Raw genomic sequence first — 19,879 nt, forward strand, 5'->3', positions numbered from 1 at the left:
TTTGGTGTACGTTATAGTATCTATTCCATTTGGCGTTCATTCTGTAACATACACATTGTCCCTCCTTTCCCTTCCTGTCCATTATTTCATTCCCTCCCTGTCTCTGGAACCTAAACCCTGATGCCCATCCCCTCTCCCCTATCTGCATTTCCCTTCAAAATGTCCGCTCCCTCTCCAATAAAGCTGTCCGTCATTTCCCAAGCTTCCCTTGGTCTATCCCCCCTATTCCTCTGGCTGTTTCTCCTCAACAACAACAACAACAACAACAAGATTCCATTTATAGAGCGCCTTTCACGTCGGGAGTGCGTCCCAAGGCACTGTACAGTTGGGTCAGGACCCGAGCATTGGGGGGAAATGGTCAGGATGAGGGGAGGGAAGGGAGGGAGCGAGAGTCGAGAGGGGAGCTGAAGGCACGGTCAAAGAGAAAATTCTCCTTTGAGCACTTCACCTTTTACCATCCTCCCTCCCTTTCCCTCAAAATCCTCCTAGTTTATTGCTCCCCCCACCCCCCCAATCTCAAAACTCCTGGCTCCTTCCTCACTGATATCTCCTCCTTTCTCCCTATCCCTCTGCACTGAACACCTGCTCATAATGGGTGATTTCAACCTCCACTAAACTCCCCTTGCCCCACCTCTTCCAACTTCACTGCCCTCCTCTCCTCCCGAAACCTCACCCTCTACATCAACTCACCGACCCACAATCATGGCCACCCCCTCGACCTCTTCATCACTTATGGCCTTGACTTTTCCGACCTGTCCATCACGGTCAAGGCCATCTCCGACTACATCCTCATCTCCCTCTCCTCCCATATCACTCTCCCCTCTTCCAAGCCCTTCACCATCTTTTTACGCCCCTGGAGAAAGCTTCCCCGAGTCCTTCATAAATGCCTTCTCTTCCTCGGACCTCCTCTCCCTCTGGCCCTGCACCCGCGGAGATCCTGAGATCAAGCTGCTGAATGACTGTCTCTCCACATCCTTCAAGTCCCTGGCTCCCCTGAAATCCAGGATTGTTTCCAAATTCACCTGGTTCAACAGACACCTTTGATCCCTAAAACTAAAACCCAGACACTCGAGCGCAGATGGCATTAATCCTGTCTCACAATCCACCATCTTGGATTGAGATCCCACCCTCGCTCGCCTCCACTGGCTCCCCATCCCCCAGAGGATCGATTTCAAGATCCTCATCCTCACCTACAAGGCCATTCACGGCCTCGCTCCCTCCTACCTCTCCGACCTACTATCCCCCTACCTGCCTCCCCGCACCCTCCGTTCCTCTGGCTCCAGTCTGCTTCACATCCCCCGCCCTAACCTCCCTACCATCGATGGCCGGGCCTTCAGCCTCTCAGCCCCGAGGCTCTGGAACTCTATCCCCCAGTGCCTTCGCCGCCTCCTCCCTTTCCTGCTTCAAGGCCGGTCTCAAGACCTTTCTCTTTGACTGTGCCTTCAGCTCCCCTCTCGACTCTCTAACCCCTCCTCACTCCCTCCATTCCCTCCCCTCACCCTGACCATTTCCCCCTTGCTCGGGTCCTGACCGAACTGTACAGCGCCTTGGGACGTCCTCTCGACGTGAAAGGCGCTCTATAAATGGAATCTTGTTGTTGTTGTTGTTATCAGCTGTGGTTCGAGCGTCTCCACAACTACCGCCTCTCAAAACATCTGCTTGGGTGCATCCTCTTCCCCCAGATCCCCTTCCACACGCCCCTGGACCATCAACACTACACCCATCTTCCACCATGGCCCTCCCAACACTCCTTTGCCCCAATTATTCCCACCTCCCTCTCAACCGTCCTGTCCCAGATGAAGGCCACTGCCTGCTGCCTCGACTCCCCTGTCCACCCAGCTGCTGGTCACTCAACTCCCCCTCCTCTCCCCACTGCTGGCCAACACAATCAACCAGTCACTCTCCTCAGGTTCTGGTCCTCTCCCCCTTAAAACAGCTGTCATCATTCCCCTCCTCAAATACCCAGCTTGTTCCCTCCAACCTCACAAATTACCAACCCATTTCCATTTTTCTTCCAGCCCAACATTCGGTCCCTGATCAGGACCGCCTTCCTCCACCTCTGTCACATTGTCCACCTCTGAACCTACCTTATCCCAGATGCAGCAGAAACACTCATCACCTCCCGACTGGACTTCTCAAATGCCCTCTTTGCCAATCTCCCCAGCTCCACCATGCACAGGATCCAACTGATCCAAAACTGCCGCCCGCAAACTCACTCCCACAAAACTCCATACCCATCACACCAGTTCTAACCAAGATCCACTGACTCCCCATTACTGAATGGGTCAATTTCAAGATCCTCACACTAGCTTTCAAATCCCTTCATACCCAGGCACCTCTCCAATCTGCTTACCACCCAACACACAACCCACTGCCTCTGCTCAACTGGCTCCGGGCTTTTGCATGTCCCCCGTTCCACCATTGGTGGCGGTGCTTTCAGCCACTAAGCCCCGAAACTTTGGAACACTCTTCCCCTATCCCTCTGCCTTGCCCTTCCTTTCCCATTTTCGGGTAGCGCCTGAAGACCTTCCTATTCCACCATGCCTACGGTCACCTCCCCCTCCCCCCGGCTTGGAGTCATGCTCTGGGACACTATCCTGTGCGAGGGGCACTGTGTAAATGCAAGTTGTGGAGTCCTGTAGCTCAGTGGTTAGAGCCTTCACCTTGCAAGCGAGAGACCTGAGACCTGAGTTCAGTTCCAGGCAGAGGGCGAAACCTTGGGCAAGTTTCCTTACTCCACACAGAGCCTAATAATAATCCCTCCAAAACCAAAAACAATAATAAATCGGTCATCTTCAATCCACGACTGTTTGTGGGACACTGCTGTGCGCAATTGGCTGCCGCGTTCGCCCACAAATATACAGTCAATTCACTTTACAGTGTGTTCTGTGAAGCGCTTTGGGACGTCCTCCCGACGCGAAAAGCACTATATCAAATGCAAGGATTATTATTATTATTGTTGTTGTTTGCCCAGTAGCTGTACCTCTGCCCCCCCCCACCCCACCACCACCCCGCTCGCTCTTGCCTTCCTCCTGCACTCGGGACTTTCCAAAGAAAATCCAGTTTGGCAGCAAACAAACCGTGGGAATCCCCTCCTGAGGGAGTGGCTTCCTGTCGCTGCTCAGAGCAAACAGTCTTCACAGGGGAAGCTGTGGCTGTGGCTGAGGGCAGACGGCTGCTCTCCTCGTCACCAGTCACCAGGCAGCCCGGCCTCGCACAGCTCACAAAACCAACCTGGCCTGTCAGTGCCGTGTGTTACTGACACCTACAGTACACACTGCCCCACTGCCTGCAACACACACACACACACTGCCCCACCGCCTGTTACACACACCTACACTGCCCCACTGCCTGTTACACACATACACACACACACACTGTCCCACCGCCTGTTACACACACCTACACTGCCCCACTGCCTGTTACACACATACACACACACACACTGTCCCACCGCCTGTTACACACACCTACACTGCCCCACTGCCTGTAACACACACACATACACTGCCCCACCGCCTGTTACACACACCTACACTGCCCCACTGCCTGTTACACACATATACACACACACACACTGTCCCACTGCCTGTAACACACACACACACACACTGTCCCACCACCTGTTACACACACCTACACTGCCCCACTGCCTGTTACACACATATACACACACACACTGCCCCACTGCCTGTTACACACACACACACTGCCCCACTGCCTGTTACACACATACACACACACACTGCCCCACCGCCTGTAGGCACACACACACACTGCCCCACCGCCTGTTACACACACACACACTGCCCCACTGCCTGTAACACACACACATACACTGCCCCACCGCCTGTTACACCCACACACACACTGCCCCACTGCCTGTTACACACACACACAGTGCCCCACTGCCTGTTACACACACACACGCATTGCCTTACTGCCTGTTACACACGCTGCCCCACCGTTACTCAACAACAACAATTTGCACTTATATAGTGCCCTCCATGCCGGGCGGCATCTCAGAGTTTAACAATGGTGGAACCCAAAGCCAAGGGGGAAGGTGACCATAGGCACAGTGGGAAAGGAAGGTCTGCAGAGGTGACCTGACGATGGGGAAGGAAGGGGAGAAAGCAAGGGGTTGAGGGAGGGATTTCCAAAGTTTTGGGGCATGGTGGCTGAAGGCACGGCTGCCGATGGTGGAGCGGAGGATGACTGGACCCAGTAGAGTGGAGGCAGCGCTCTGCTGTGGGAGAGAGGAGGTTAGAGAGATTGGTGGGGCAAGGAATAGAGGGATATAAGCACCAGAGTGAGGATCTTGAAGTGGATCCACTCTGTGACTGGGAGCCAGTGGGATTTGGCCAGGACTGGAGTAATCGGGATACGGAGGTCAGTGAGGGAGAGAATGCAGGCGGCGGAGTTTTGAATGCACTGGATTTGTGAATAGTGGAGGAGGAGTGACCGGCGAGGAAGGTGTTAGAGCTGTCCAGCTGAGAGGTGACAAAGGCACGGACAAGGGTTTCGGCAGCTTTTGGGGTGAGGTATTGTCGGAGGTGGGCAATGTGGTGGAGGCAGAAGAAAGCGGTGCTGGTCAGGGACCGGATATGGGGGAGGAAGGATAACTGGGGATCGAACCTGATGCCTAAGTTGTGCATGGGTTCGGAGAACTTTAAGGACAGGTCAGGTAGGTTGAGGAAGTTGGAACCGTGGGACAGAAGATGTCGGTGGGAGCCAAAGAGTATGGCTTCCGTCTTGTTGACGTTTAACTGCAGGACATTTGCACTCATCCAGCTCCTGATGTCCGACAGACAAGCTGACATAATAATCAGGGGACTGGGGGTCGCAGCTGGAGGTGGAAAAGTAGAGTTGAGTGTCATCTGCATACATGGATTTATTGTATGTTTACTGTATATTTATTGTTTGTTTGTAGTATATTGACTGTATGTTTACTATGTTTACAGTATTTCTGAGTTTCAGGCTGTGATAATGTGATGGTGTTATGTTTACTGTATATTTACTCTATGTTTACTGTATGTTCAGTGTATTTCTGAGTTTCAGGCTGTGATGATGTGATGATGTGATGGTGTTTACGTGATGTAAACAATCTTCACTGGGAGGCTGTGGAATGTGTTTGAAACAAAGCTTTAATCAGTTGAGACAGGCGGACGCCATAACCAGGTCCACTTCATTGCAAATCAGTGGGTCAGTGATGATACTTCAACCTCACAGAGCCCCACTGGAGGGGGTCTGACTGAGTGACCCCCGGCTCCTTCTCTCACTCCGCTGCGTACTTGTAGTGAAGATCACCCACATCCTCCTGCGAAACTTTAATCCAGCCGTCCTCTCGCATGTGATACACTGTAAACACAGACACAGTCACCAGACAGTCTCGCACTGTGACACACTGTAAACACAGTCACCAGACAGTCTCTCACTGTGATACACTGCAAACACAGTCACCAGTCTCGCACTGTGATACACCGCAAACACAGTCACCAGACAGTCTCGCACTGTGATACACTGTAAACACAGTCACCAGACAGTCTCTCACTGTGATACACTGTAAACACAGTCACCAGACAGTCTCGCACTGTGACACACTGTAAACACAGACCCAGTCTCGCACTGTGATACACTGTAAACACAGTCACCAGACAGTCTCTCTCTGTGATACACTGTAAACACAGACACCAGACAGTCTCTCTCTGTGATACACTGTAAACACAGACACCAGACAGTCTCTCTCTGTGATACACTGTAAACACAGACACAGTCACCAGACACTCTCTCACTGTGATACACTGTAAACTTTGTGTGGAGTCCTGTAGCTCAGTAGTTAGAGCACTCGCTTTGCAAGTGAGACACCTGAGTTCAATTCCAGGCAGAGGGCGAAACGTTGGGCAAGTTTCCTTACTCCACACAGAGCCTAATAATAATCCCTCCAAAACCCAAAACAATAATAAATTGGTCATTTTCAATCTACGACTGTTTGTGGGACATTGCTGTGTGCAATTGGCTGCCGCGTTCGCCCACAAATATACAGTCAATTCACTTTACAGTGTGTTCTGTGAAGCGCTTTGGGACGTCCTCCTGACGTGAAAAGCGCTATATCAAATGCAAGGATTATTATTATTATTATTAAACACAGTCACCAGCCAGTCTCTCACTGTGATACACAGTAAACACAGTCACCAGTCTCTCCCTGTGATACACTGTCAACACAGACGCAGACACCAGCCAGTCTCTCACTGTAATACACTGTAAACACAGACACCAGACAGTCTCTCACTGCGAGAGAGGTGAGGGCAGGAGGAGAAAGCATTTATGGAGATGAAGTGGCTGTTGGTTAAGTAGGGCTCAAACCAAGGAAGTGTAGTCTCACTAAGATGGATGAGGGAAGACAGGCGGTGGAGATGGATGGTATGATATACTGTGAATGCGGCAGAGAGATCCAGGACGACAAGGATGCAGAGGGAGCCCTGGTCCCAGAGGGAGAGGATGCCATTTCTGATTTTGATGAGCGCTGTCTCTTAGAATTAGAGCTTGGATGGTGAGACCAGAACACACTTGTTCACACAGAGTCTGCTACGAACCAATAAATTACCAGAACAGACTTGATGGGCTGAGTGACCTCCTGCTGATTCTGTCCTGAATATAAGAAATGTTCGGCAGATATTGGAGTTCTACCTTATAGCTCACAGTTACTCACTGTTCACTTTGCCCCCAGAGTAGGCATCGCGGTGCGTGGCATGGTAGATCGCTCTCTGTGCCAACTGATAGGCCTCCTCCACCTCCATGTCCTGTCTGTGTCCACTGTCCAGAACACCATAGGCGTAGGTGCTGCCCGACCCTGTGCAGAACCTTTCCCCAGAGAGTCTCATACCTGAATCACCCACGTAGTACAGTTGAGGGCCCTAAAATGTTAAATAAATCTCATTCTTTGTCTGATAACCTTCTACAGATTGTGTAATAAGTGCTCTGAGACACTACCCTGTGTGGAGGGTGATATGTAAGTGCGGGTTGCTATTGTTAAAACATTAAAACAGGACAAACTGCAGAGGTCCAGATACAGGGAGGGAACAGTGAACATTACACTCTGGTTATAACAACAAACTGCATTTAGATTGCACCTGTCATTTTGGGAGGTACCCCCAAGGTACTGGATAGTCGAGCATTTGCACCTGAACTGGGGGTTGGATTTGGGAGGGGTGGGGCTGGGGGAGGGGTAAGCTACCCAAAGGTGCAATCAAAGAGACAGACCTTGACAGAAGCAAAGGAAGAGGTGGAGGGACTCCAAGATTGAGTTCCATAGGGTGGGAGCAGACAGATTGAAAGCCTGACCGCTGATTTTGGAGTGGGCAGGTCGGGGATGTGAAACAGGCCAGTGGAAGCTGAGTGGAGGGAACGGGTGGGTTGGTAGGATTTAAGATGGTCACAGAGCTCACGGTGGGGCAAGACCATAGAGGACATTAAAGGTGAGGATGATGATCTTGAACTCAATGCTCTGGGGCATGGAGAGCCAGATGAGGATGGGTGTAATTGCTTTACGGAGCTTGGTGCGGGAGAGAATGCTACTTCCCAGAGAGAGAGGATGCTATTTCTGATTTTGACGAGCGCTGTTTCTTAGAATTAGAGTTTGGGTGGTCTGTAGCCAACTTGTGGAGGGAAGAATTGGGATGTAGAGCAAATTGGCAGAGTGCTAGGCTAGCCTGGACATGATTAATTCATGGATACTGGTCTCAGTGGCTGAAGGGGAGAGGCAGTGGCAGAGGTGGGCAATGTTGCAGAGGTGGGGGAAAGCTGAATGGGTCAGAGTTTGAATGTGAGATTTGAAGAACAGTTGAGAGTTGAAAGAGACACAGAGGTTCTGCATTGGCTCAGTGAGGTGGAGTGAGCATCCATGGCTGGTGATGATGCCAGCACCTGAGGTGTGGAGATGCTGACTAAAGCCAATCAGGAGGGCCTTGGTCTTGTCAATGCTCAACAACAACAACAACTTGGATTTATACAGCGCCCTCCACACTGGACACTCAGAGCACTTTACAGTAACGGATCCGGGGACCAAGCCAGGGGAGGGGGGGAAGGTGACCAAAGGCGTGGTTGAAAAGAAAGGTCTTCAGCAGAGACCTGAAAATGGGAAGGGAGGGAGTGAGACGAAGGGAATGAGGAAGGCAGTTCCAAAGCCTCGGGAAATAGTGGCTGAAGGCACGGCTGCCAAGGATGGAGCGGAGGAATCGGGGGATGAGGAGGAGGCCAGACCCGGAGGAACGAAAGCAACGGGTACTGTTTTGAGGAGAGAGGAGGTCAGAGAGGTCGGGGGGTGCAGAGGAGTGCAGGGACTTGAATACAAGGGTGAGGATCTTGAAATCGATCCACTCTGGGACACGCAGCCAGTGCAGTCTGGCCAGGACTGGGGTGATTGGGAAGCGGAGTTTGGTGCGGGTGACAATGCGGGCGGCAGAGTTTTGAATGATTTGGATTTTATGGATGGTAGTGGATGGCAGACTGGTGAGCAGGGATTGGAGTAGTCCAGCCGAGAGGTGACAAAGGCATGGACCAGGGTTTCAGCAGCTTTTGGGGAGAGGTATTGGCTCAACTGGAGAAGGTGGGATGTCACCCAGGACTTGATATCTGTCAGACAATCCTCCAGGACAGCAGTGGTCCTGGAGTTGGGTGGAAGCAGAGAGATATTGGGTTTCATCCGTATAAATGTGGAAGTTGACCCCATGCCTGCAGACGACATAGCCAAATGGGAGCTTGTAGATATTAAAGAGGAGAGGATAGAGCCCTGAGGGAGTTGGTGGAGAAGGTCAAAGGCGGCAGAGAGATGGTCGAGGGCGGTAGAGAGATCAAGAAGGACAAGGAGGCAGAGAGAGCCCTGGTCACAGAATATCATTGGTGACCAGGACAGTCTTGGTGCTGTGGACAGTGTGGAAGCCAGATTAGAGGGTTCATCCAGGCAGAGGAAAGAGCGAAGCTGGGAAACTATGACTCATTTCAGTACCTTGGAGAGAAAAGGCGGGTTGGAATGAGACGGTACGCAAGAACAGGGATGGCCTGAGGGAAGATTTTTGAGGAGGGGATGACAACCGCTGTTTTGAACAGGTAGGGAACTGTGGACAGAGTGAGGTTAGATCTCAGTTGGAGGATTGCGTGGAAAAGGCAGATCCACTGGGATGTCGCGCGGAGGGTGTGTGAGTTATGAAGAGAGTTGAGAAGTTGGAATGTGTTATAGTTGCTGAGAGGCTGAGTGTGATGGAGGTGCTGCAGAAGGTGAAGGGAATTGGCACGGAGAGTGCTGGGATCTGTCCTGTCAGGCACTAGTCAGGAATGTGGGGCAGATTAATGAGAATCACAAAAACACACATAGGCTGTGGGTAATGTGTATCCGGTGCTGGGTCAAGGTGGTGTATGTACATACAACACTCTGTGTACCTGGTTAGGCTGTTGTGTGCACAAACACAGTGCTGTGTACCTGGATCAGGATGGTGTGTGTACACACACTGCTGTGAACTGGGGTTAGGTTGATGTGTACATACACAGAGCTGTGTACTGGTATCAGGGTGGTTTTGTACACAGTGCTGTATACTGGAGTAAGGTATACACACACATTGCTATGTACCAGGGTCAGGGTGGTGTGTGTACACATTGCTGTATATTGGGGTGGTGTGTACACACACAGTGTTGTGTACCGGGGTGGGGTGGTGTGTACACACACAGTACTGTGTACTGGTGTCAGGCTGGTGTGTACCGGGGTGGGGTGGGGTGTGTACACATAGTGCTATGTACTGGGTTGGGTGGGTGTAAACACACAGTGCTATGTATCGCGGAGATGTACTTACCTTCTTGTCCCAGCCACAGACCATGGTGCCCATGGAGAGGCCCATTCCTCTGTACTCAGACACCATGTTGGCCAGCAGTTTGGAGGCTGCACAAACCGAGATTCGCTGCTTGTTCCGCAGCCGGTAAATCCTGAACCACAAGCGTGAGGTTAGAGCAGGCATCAGAGACCTCACCTCTCACAGCATGGGCACTTCATCACACTCACTGCTCACACTCACTGCTCACACTCACTGCTCACATGTATCTGCAGTGCTTTCACACTCACTGCTCACACTCACTGCTCACACTAACTGCTCACACTCACTGCTCACATTCACTGCTCACACTCACAGCTCACATTCACTGCTCACATGTACCTGCCTGTATGTGTGCTTGCTCACTCACTGATCACACTTGCCCACTGCTCGCACTCACTGCTCACACGCATGTGCAGTGCACACTCACACTCACTGTTCACACGTACCTGCAATGCATGGCTAACTTGCGTTCCCAGTACACACAGTCCGCTGCACTGCCTGACATGGTGCCCAGTAAATAGGGGTTAATTTCGATCACCTTATTGAAAGTCTGGGTATCTAAACACAGAGAACAGTCAGACAGTGAAGCTTAGACAAAGATACAGTCAGACAGTGAAGCTCAGACACAGATACAGTCAGACAGTGAAGCTCAGACACAGACACAGTCAACAACAACATTCCATTTATAGAGCGCCTTTCACGTCGGGAGGACGTCCCAAGGCGCTGGACAGTTGGGTCAGGACCTGAGCAGGGGGGAAATGGTCAAGGGGAGGGAAGGAGCGAGGAGGGGATAGAGAGTTGAGAGGGAAGCTGAAGGCACAGTCAAAGAGAAAAGTCTTGAGACCGGCCTTGAAGGAGGAAAGGGAGGAAGCGGCGAAGGCACTGGGGGAATTAGTTCCAGAGCCTCGGGGCTGAGAGGCTGAAGGTCCGGCCACCGCTGGTAGGGCGGTTGAGGCAGGGGATGTGGAGCAGACCGGAGCCAGAGGAACGGAGGGTACGGGCAGGTAAGTAGGGGGATAGTAGGTCAGAGAGGTAGGAGGGAGCGAGGCCGTGAATGGCCTTGTAGGCGAGGATGAGGATCTTGAATTCGATCCTCTGGGGGATGGGGAGCCAGTGGAGGCGAGCGAGGATGAGGGTGAGGGTGAGGGTGGGAGTGATGTGGTGGGGGACAGTACATGAGCTGCAGAGTTCTGAATGACCTGCAGCTTGTGGTGGGAGGGCCGGGAAGGCCGGCGAGGAGAGAGTTCCCATAGTCCAGCCTTGAGGTGATAAAGGCGTGGACCAGAGTTTCAGCCGCGTGAGGGGTGAGGTAGTGCCGTAGTCTGGCGATGTTTCGGAGGTGGTGGAAGGCGGTGCCAGTTATGGCGCGGATATGAGGAAGAAAGGACAGCTCAGGGTCGAACAGAACCCCGAGGTACCTGACTGGCTTTGAGAGATGGAGAGTGCGGCCTTGGATGCTGATGCTGTCAGCGCCTGAGGTGCGGAGGCGCTGACGTGAGCCAATCAGGAGGGCCTCAGTTTGGCGCACGTTGAGCTGAAGAAAGTTGTCTCTCGTCCAGGACTCGATGTCGGACAGGCAGCTGTCAGGGCATTGGGGGTCGTGGAGTTGACGGTAGAGGAGGAAATGTAGAGTTGGGTGTCATCCGCATACATGTGGGAGTGAACCCCATGTCTGCGGATGGTGTCACCACAGGGGGAGCATATAGAGGGTGAAGAGGAGGGGACCGAGGACAGAGCCCTGAGGGACACCGCACGAGACAGTGCGGGGGGTGGAGGGAAAGCCGTTTGTGAAAACAAAATGAAGACAGTGGGAGAGGTATGACCTAAACCATTCAAGGACAGGGCCTTGAAGGTTGAGGTGGGAGGACAAGCGGTGGAGGAGGATAGCGTGGTCGACCGTATCGAATGTTGCCGATAGGTCGAGGAGGACGAGGAGGCAGAGGGAGCCCTGGTCGCAGATGGTCAGGATGTCATTGGTGACCTTGACCAGGGCAGTTTCTGTGCTATGGGCAGCACGGAAACCCGACTGAAAGGGTTCGAATAGTGCATGGGTGGAGAGGAAAGAGCGCAGCTGGGAAGCGACAACTCTTTCAAGGACCTTGGACAGGAAGGGGAGGTTGGAGATGGGCCGGTAGCTTGATAAGTCAGATAGTGAAGCTCAGACACAGATACAGTTAGACAGTGAAGCTCAGACACAAATACAGTCAGACAGTGAAGCTCATACACAGATACAGTCAGACAGTAAAGCTCAGCTGTGTAAGGTTGCACGGACAGGTCTGTACAATCAGTTCTGGCTTCTCAGGGGTCACATAACCCTCACATGTGGGACCTTTCCGTGTGTGACCTTCACGTGTGTGACCTTTGCATGTGTGAACTTCACGTGTGTGACCTTTACATGTGTGACCGTCACATGGGAATGTTTGGGACAAAGTGATCATGACAGAACTCGATCAGGGGAAACAGAAAAGGAAAAGCAAGAGTTGAGAACAAGGACAACCTGATTAAATATAGGACATTAAAGCAAATGGATTTGCCCAGATTGACTGAAGGATGTGTTTGGTTCAAGAGTCTCTAAACCAAATTACTGAAAGCAAAACCTATGTTTGCCATCTGCATATGGTTATTTCCCAATGGGGGTCAGAACGTGCACTCTCCCTGGAGGGGCACACCCTGTTTACCCAATTCCCGAGAGGGTTAAAACACAGATTAGCAAGAGTTTAAACAGCTCCAATCAAATCTGCACCTGAAGACAGAAACATACAGCATTTACAGGGCAGGAGCCAAACCTGAACTCCAGGTAAGATTGAAGAATAGAGAAAAGCTGCAGAGAGATTAAACTGCTAAGAGAGACCGAAGAGCCAACATCAAGGGATGGGCTAAAGGGACTGCGGCCCAATAGAGAGAGAGGTGTTTGGAAGATACAAAGCAAACAAAGAAAAGGCCATTATTTGGACTTTAAGATGCAGTGAGAGCCGTGAATGGGGTTAGAAAGCTCCAGTGGGTTATGAGATACCGACCTATATAGGATCCCGCTGAGGCTCTGGAGTCCACGGCCACGATGACCCCATGTTGGAATTTGAATGCCATGGTGGTGGTCCCATGGTGTAATCTGATCTGGACCCCAGACTCGCCCTCTGTGTACGGCTTTACAAACTCCACCGGCTGCAACATAACAGCTCACTTTACACAAACCGTAAGGTCAGCACAAACCCAGAGGAACGGGAGAGAGGCCATGGGGAGAGGGCAAGCAGGTGAGAGGGCGGGGAGTGGGTGGGGGGAAGTAGGTGAGGGGCAGAGGGCAAGCAGGGAGCAGGAGAATGGGCTGGGCAAAGGCAGGGGGAGGGGATGGGTGATCAGGGATGGGGGAAACGAGTGGGAGAAAGGGGGAGGGTAGGGGAGTGGGTGGGGGGGAGGGGGGGTCGTGGGTGAGCAAAGTGGGTGAGGGAAGTGAGTGGAGGGAGGGAGTGGGGATGAGGGAAGGGAAGGGAGTGGGGGAGGGAGAGGGGAGTGAGGGGTGAGGGGATGGGGGCAAAGGGAGTGGGTAAGGGGGAGCCTCGCCCACACTGAGCATATGATCCTGGGAGGGAAGGAGGGAGGGAGGGAGGGGCAGAGATTGGTCGCTGATCGCAGCTGGACTCAGAAAGTCTTCAGACTGAGAGTGACACCCGCCCCGCGGGGCCTCTGTCCCAAATCACTCTCATTAAAGTCACCAAGAGCCCAGTAACTAACACACGGTGTGAACTCTCATTGCAATCTCCACTCACAATCTCACACACTCATTCACTCTCACTCTCACACATTCAAATACACTCATTCACACAAACTCACGCACACCCTCACTCTCCCACACTCACTCACACCCTCAACAACAACAACAACAAGATTCCATTTTTAGAGCGCCTTTTACGTCCCAAGGCACTGTACAGTTGGGTCAGGACCCGAGCAAGGGGGAAATGGTCAGGGTGAGGGGAGGGAAGGGAGGGAGCGAGGAGGGGTTAGAGTGTCGAGAGGGGAGCTGAAGGCTGAAGGTCAAAGAGAAAGGTCTTGAGACCGGCCTTGAAGGAGGAAAGGGAGGAGGTGGCGAAGGCCCGGCCACCGATGGTAGGGGGGTTGGGGCGGGGGATGTGGAGCAGACCGGAGCCAGAGGAACGGAGGGTACGGGCAGGTAGGTAGGGGGATAGTAGGTCGGAGAGGTAGGAATGAGCGAGGCCGTGAATGGCCTTGTAGGTGAGGATGAGGATCTTGAATTCGATCCTCTGGGGGATGGGGAGCCCGTGGAGGCGAGCGAGGGCGAGGGTGGGAGTGATGTGGGCACGAAGCCTGGTGCGGGCCAGTACACGAGCTGCAGAGTTCTGAATGACCGGCAGTGTGGAGAGAGGGCCGGGAAGGCCGGCGTGGAGAGAATTCCCATAGTCCAGCCTTGAGGTGATAAAGGTGTGGACCAGAGTTTCAGCCGCGTGAGGGGTGAGGTAGTGCCGTAGTCTGGCGATGTTCCGGAGGTGATGGAAGGCGGTGCCAGTTGTGGGGCGGATATGAGGGAGAAAGGACAGCTCAGGGTCGAACAGAACCCCGAGGTTCCTGATGGCTTTGAGAGGTGGAGAGTGCGGCCTTGGATGCTGATGCTGTCAGCGCCTGAGGTGCGGAGGCGCTGACGTGAGCCAATCAGGAGGGCCTCAGTTTGGCGCACGTTGAGCTGAAGAAAGTTGTCTCTCGTCCAGGACTCGATGTCGGACAGACAGCTGTCAGGACATCGGGGTCGTGGAGTTGAGGGTAGAGGAGGAAAGGTAGAGTTGGGTGTCATCCGCATACATGTGGGAGTGAACCCCATGTCTGCGGATGATGTCACCACAGGGGGAGCATATAGAGGGTGAAGAGGAGGGGACCGAGGACAGAGCCCTGAGGGACACCACATGAGACAGTACGGGGGGTGGAGGAGAAGCCATTTGTTGAGACAAAGTGAAGACGGTGAGAAAGGTACGACCTAAACCACTCAAGGACAGGGCCTTGAAGGTTGAGGTGGGAGGACAAGCGGTGGAGTAGGATAGCGTGGTCGACCGTATCGAATGCTGCCGATAGGTCGAGGAGGACGAGGAGACAGAGGGAGCCCTGGTCACAGATGGTCAGGAGGTCAGTGGTGACCTTGACCAGAGGGCAGTTTCTGTGCTATGGGCAGCACCGAAACCCGACTGAAGGGGTTCAAATAACGAATAATCACTCTCCCACACTCACAGACTCACTCACACACTTACAGATTCTCACACATTCACTCTCACACATTCACTCACAGACTCTCTCCCACTCACAGGCTCATACACACTCACTCACAGACTCACTCAAAGACTGTCTCACACTCATTCTCACACTCAGGCTCTCACACTCACTCTCACACTCACAGACTCTCACTCTCACACTCGCTCTCATGCTCACTTTCACACTCAGGCTCTCACACTCACTCTCACACTCAGGCTCTCACAGTCACTCTCACACTCACAGGCTCTCACACTCACTCGCACACTCACGCTCACTCTGACACTCAGGCTTTCACACTCACTCTCACACTCACAGACTCACTCTCACCGGCTCTCTTTCTCACACTCACACTCACTCTCACACTCACAGACTCACACTCTCACTCTCACACTCACTCTCACACTCACTCTCACACTCACTCACACTCACTCTCACACTCACAGACTCTCTCACACTCACTCTCACACTCACAGACTCTCACACTCACAGGCTCTCACACTCTCAGGCTCTCACACTCACTCTCACTCTCACACTCACAGACTCTCACACTCACTCTCACACTCACAGGCTCTCACACTCACTCTCACACTCACAGGCTCTCACACTCACTCTCACACTCACACTGACTCTCACACTCACTCTCACACTCACAGACTCTCACACTCACTCTCACACTGACAGTCTCTCACTCACACTCACTCTCACACTCACTCTCACAGACTCTCTCACACTCACAGACTCTCTCACACTCACTCTCACTCTCACACTCACAGACTCTCACACTCACTCTCACTCTCACACTCACAGGCTCTCACACTCACAGGCTCTCACACTCACACTCACTCTCACACTCACAGACTCTCACACTCACAGACTCACTAACACTCACTCTCACACTCACAGACTCTCTCACCCTCAGGCTCTCACACTCACTCTCAGGCTCTCACACTCACTCTCAGGCTCTCACACTCACTCTCACACTCACAGGCTCTCACACTCACTCTCACACTCACAGGCTCTCACACTCACACTCACTCTCACACTCACAGACTCTCACACTCACAGACTCTCACACTCACAGACTGTCACACTCACACTCACTCTCACACTCACTCTCACCCTCAGGCTCACGGAGAGGAGGTGTCGGGGTACAGTCAGCCCGAGCTGCAGTCGGGGTGAGTGAGACATTTGGCGGAGGTGAACATCACAGGGAATGCAATGGGAAGCGGCTGTGGATCAGGAAGTCCATGTGAGCTGAGCGGCTGCGGATCAAATACTCACATCCAGTCCCGCGGGTACTGCCCATCCACTGCTCAGAGCCGCGGCCCCTCCAGTCCCCTCCCCCGACCCCTCTGCCCCCCACAGGTCACCCCCCGGAGCCCAGGCTCGGGACACGCACACAGACGGCAGCGCCATATTACCCTGAAACAGCGGAAAGATTTAATCCGGATACGAGCAGAGACGAAAGTGAAAGTGGAACCTATTCACATCGGTCACTCAGCGCCTCTCAGCGTTTGTCAGTGTGTGTGTGTGTGTGAGTGAGTGTGTCTGTCAGTGTGTGTGAGTGAGTGTGTGAGTGTGTCTGTCAGTGTGTGTGTGTGTATGTGTGAGTGAGTGTGAGTGTTTATATCAATGTGTGTGAGTGTGTGTGAGTTAGTGTGTGTGTGTGTCAGTGTGTGTGAGTGTGTCTGTCAGTGTGTATGAGTTAGTGTGTGTGTGTGTGAGAGTCTGTGTGAGTGTGTCTGTCAGTGTGTGTGAGTCTCTGTGTGTGTGTGTGTCTCAGTGTGTGTGAGTTAGTGTGTGTGTGTGTCAGTGTGTGTGTAAATGTGTATCTGTCATTGTGTGTGTGAGTGAGTGTGTCTGTCAGTGTGTGAGTGTGTGTGTGTGTGTCTGTCAGTGTCACAGTGTGTCCCACATAGGGTTAAATACTGATCCAATACAATACAGAATGACATTTACACTCCACCTTTCACATCGGGAGGACGTCTCAAGGCGCTGGACAGTCAGGGATTTTGGCCAGAGAGGGGGTGGGGGGTATTGCGGTAAGGGAGGGTGGAGGACAGGGGGCAGCAGGATGGCCGAAGGCACGGTTGAAGGAGTCTTGAAAAGAGGCAAGGGAGGGAGCGAGGCAAAGGGAATGTGGGATGGAGTTCCAGAGGGTGGGGGCGGAGAGGCTGAAGGCCCGACCACCTATGGTGGGGGTGTGGGGGGGGCGGGCGGGGGACATGGAGCAGTCCGGAGCCCGCTGAGCGGAGGGAGTGGACAGGTTGTTAAGGAGTCAGCAGATCTGAGAGGTAGAGAGGGACAAGGTCATGGAGGGCCTTGAAGGCGAGGACAAGGGTTTTGAACCCTATCCTTTGGGGTATGGGGAGCCAGTGGAGCCGGGCAGGCGAGGGTGAGGTGATGGGGTTACGGAGTCTGGTGAGGGAGAGCCCACAAGCTGCAGAGTTCTGGATGATCTGCAGCCTGTGGAGGGAAGAGTTGGGGAGGCCGACAAGCAGGGGATTGGCGTAGTCGAGCCGAGATGTCGCCTGCATACTGACCCGGACCAAACTGTGTATCAACATCTCACCAGCTCTGGCCCAGACTCCACTGGTTCTCCATCAACAAAAAGATCGACTTCAGGATCCTCACTCTTGTGTTCAAATCTCTTCACTCTCTGGCACCTCCCCACCTCTCTGACCTCCTCACTCCCCTGGTCAGTGCTTCCACTCGAGTGGCACCGGCCTCCTGCCCATCCCTCATACCCTCCGCCCCACCATTGGAGGTTTTGCTTTCAGCTACTACACCTCAAAACTCTGGAACACTCTCCCTCAATCCCTCTGCCGTGCCCCCTCCCCTCTTTCAAATCGTGCCTGAAAACCTTCACTTCGACTGTGCTTACGGTCACGTCGCCCACTCCCCCCAACTTGGCGTCCAGCTCCCCTACTGTTAAGCACTCTGAGACGCTGCCTGGGTGGAGGGCGCTATATAACTTCAAGTTGTTGTTATAGTAGATGTGATGAATGTGTGAATGAGGGATGAGGGATCTTGAGGCAGTGGCGGAGTCGGGCGATGTTGCGGAGGTGCGGGAAAGCAAAGCGAATCATGGGATAAAGGATTAAACACAGAAACAAACACAGAGGGTTAAACACAGACACAGAGGGTTAAACACAGACACAGAGGGTTAAACAGACACAGAGGGTTAAACACAAACACAGAGAGTTAAACACACAGAGGGTTAAACACAGACACAGATGGTTAAACACAGACACAGACGGTTAAACACAGACACAGAGAGTTAAACACAGACACAGAGGGTTAAACACAGACACTGAGGGTTAAACAGACACAGAGGGTTAAACACAGACACAGGGGGTTAAACACACAGAGGGTTAAACACAGACACAGGGGGTTAAACACACAGAGGGTTAAACACAGAAACAGAGGGTTAAACACAAGCACAAGGGGTTAAACCGCTGCCTGTTAGTTGGTGTTTGAAGCTTGTGATGGTGTCTCTGCTGTGAGCTGTGGGGGTGGGGGGGCTGTGGGGGTGGGGGGCTGTGAGCTGTGGGGGGGGCTGTGAGCTGTGGGGTGGGGGCTGTGAGCTGTGGGGGTGGGGGGGCGGTGGGGGTGGGGGGCTGTGAGCTGTGGGGTGGGGGGCTGTGGGGGTGGGGGGGGCTGTGGGGTGGGGGGCTGTGAGCTGTGGGGGTGGGGGGCTGTGAGCGGGGGGCGGGGCTGTGAGCGGGGGGCGGGGCTGTGAGCGGGGGCGGGGCTGTGAGCGGGGGCGGGGCTGTGAGCGGGGGGCGGGGCTGTGAGCGGGGGGCGGGGCTGTGAGCGGGGGCGGGGCTGTGGGCGGGGGGGCGGGGCTGTGAGCGGGGGGCGGGGGCTGTGAGCGGGGGGCGGGGCTGTGGGCGGGGGGCGGGGCTGTGAGCGGGGGGCGGGGCTGTCGGACACTCCGCCACTCGCGATGCTGCGTTCATCGCGTCACCAGTTGCGGAGCAGATTGAAACTTCTCAGGTTTCAGCTCAATCAGCGGCGCCAGAGCCCGACCACCGCCAGGCGGCGCTGGAGTCCGGACACCGCCAGGCGGCGCCAGAGTCCGGACACCGCCAGGCGGCGATAGAGCCCGACCACCGCCAGGCGGCGCTAGAGCCCGACCACCGCCAGGCGGCGCTAGAGTCCGGACACCGCCAGGCGGCGCTGGAGTCCGGACACCGCCAGGCGGCGCCAGAGAAGCACATCAGAGCAGCAGAATGACCACAATCATCACTTGGCTTCTGGAGGGCCCGAGAGCCCCACAAACCTGAGCAAACTCTAACCTTAACTTTATTGTTTGAGACCATCTTTGCTCTCCTCGTGTGTCGGAAGAACACGCCTCGTGTTCACTCGTTTATGTGAGTCAGTGACTGAGTGACTTGTCATTGTTGAGTGTGAACAACGAGTGTGAATTGGACTCAAACATCTACAGATCAGAGTGCGAGAGACACCGAGTGTGAGTAATTCACAATCAAGTCTCAACCATACCCCTCGCACACGTGTGCTCCCATCACAAGATAAACATGTGTTCTCGCCGGCAGATAACACGCTCATTGCGAGAAACTGCTTCACTGGCTCCGGACACCCGATGATGTGACTTTTACATCTTCTCCAACATGAAGATCTCACTAAGCCTTGAGCCGCGATGTGCACAAGACCATAAGAACATAAAAAATACTGGACAAATAAAGCCCAAGGTCCATCTGAAGGCCAAGGTCCATCACTGGAGTCCTGTAGCTCAGTGGGTAGAG

General features: G+C 53.5%; 1 protein-coding gene across 1 annotated transcript; it reads right to left on the reverse strand.

Annotated features, from left to right (window-relative positions):
- Nucleotides 1-5,126: 5,126 nt before the first annotated feature.
- LOC103171674 (proteasome subunit beta type-8) lies at nt 5,127-16,556 on the reverse strand. Its single transcript, XM_042345936.1, has 6 exons — nt 16,392-16,556; nt 12,878-13,022; nt 10,307-10,418; nt 9,843-9,972; nt 6,710-6,914; nt 5,127-5,358 (listed from the first exon to the last, which is right to left on the reverse strand). Exons 1-6 carry the CDS (start codon nt 16,524-16,526, stop codon nt 5,276-5,278), a joined length of 810 nt encoding a protein of 269 aa, XP_042201870.1. The 5' UTR covers nt 16,527-16,556; the 3' UTR covers nt 5,127-5,275.
- Nucleotides 16,557-19,879: the final 3,323 nt, after the last annotated feature.

Source organism: Callorhinchus milii, unplaced genomic scaffold (assembly GCF_018977255.1).
Source record: "Callorhinchus milii isolate IMCB2004 unplaced genomic scaffold, IMCB_Cmil_1.0 Scaffold164, whole genome shotgun sequence".
In the NCBI taxonomy this organism is placed as follows: domain Eukaryota; kingdom Metazoa; phylum Chordata; class Chondrichthyes; order Chimaeriformes; family Callorhinchidae; genus Callorhinchus; species Callorhinchus milii.

Bases quoted from the DNA above. Each gene is read 5' to 3' on its own strand.
- LOC103171674 (XM_042345936.1), bottom strand. From the start codon at position 16,526: ATGGCGCTGCCGTCTGTGTGCGTGTCCCGAGCCTGGGCTCCGGGGGGT. The intron at 10,419-12,877 runs GTCGGTATCTCA...CTCTGTGTTTAG, and splicing joins CTCAGCGGGATCCTATATAG to ATACCCAGACTTTCAATAAG. The intron at 6,915-9,842 runs GTAAGTACATCT...TTAACATTTTAG, and splicing joins TCTGTGGCTGGGACAAGAAG to GGCCCTCAACTGTACTACGT.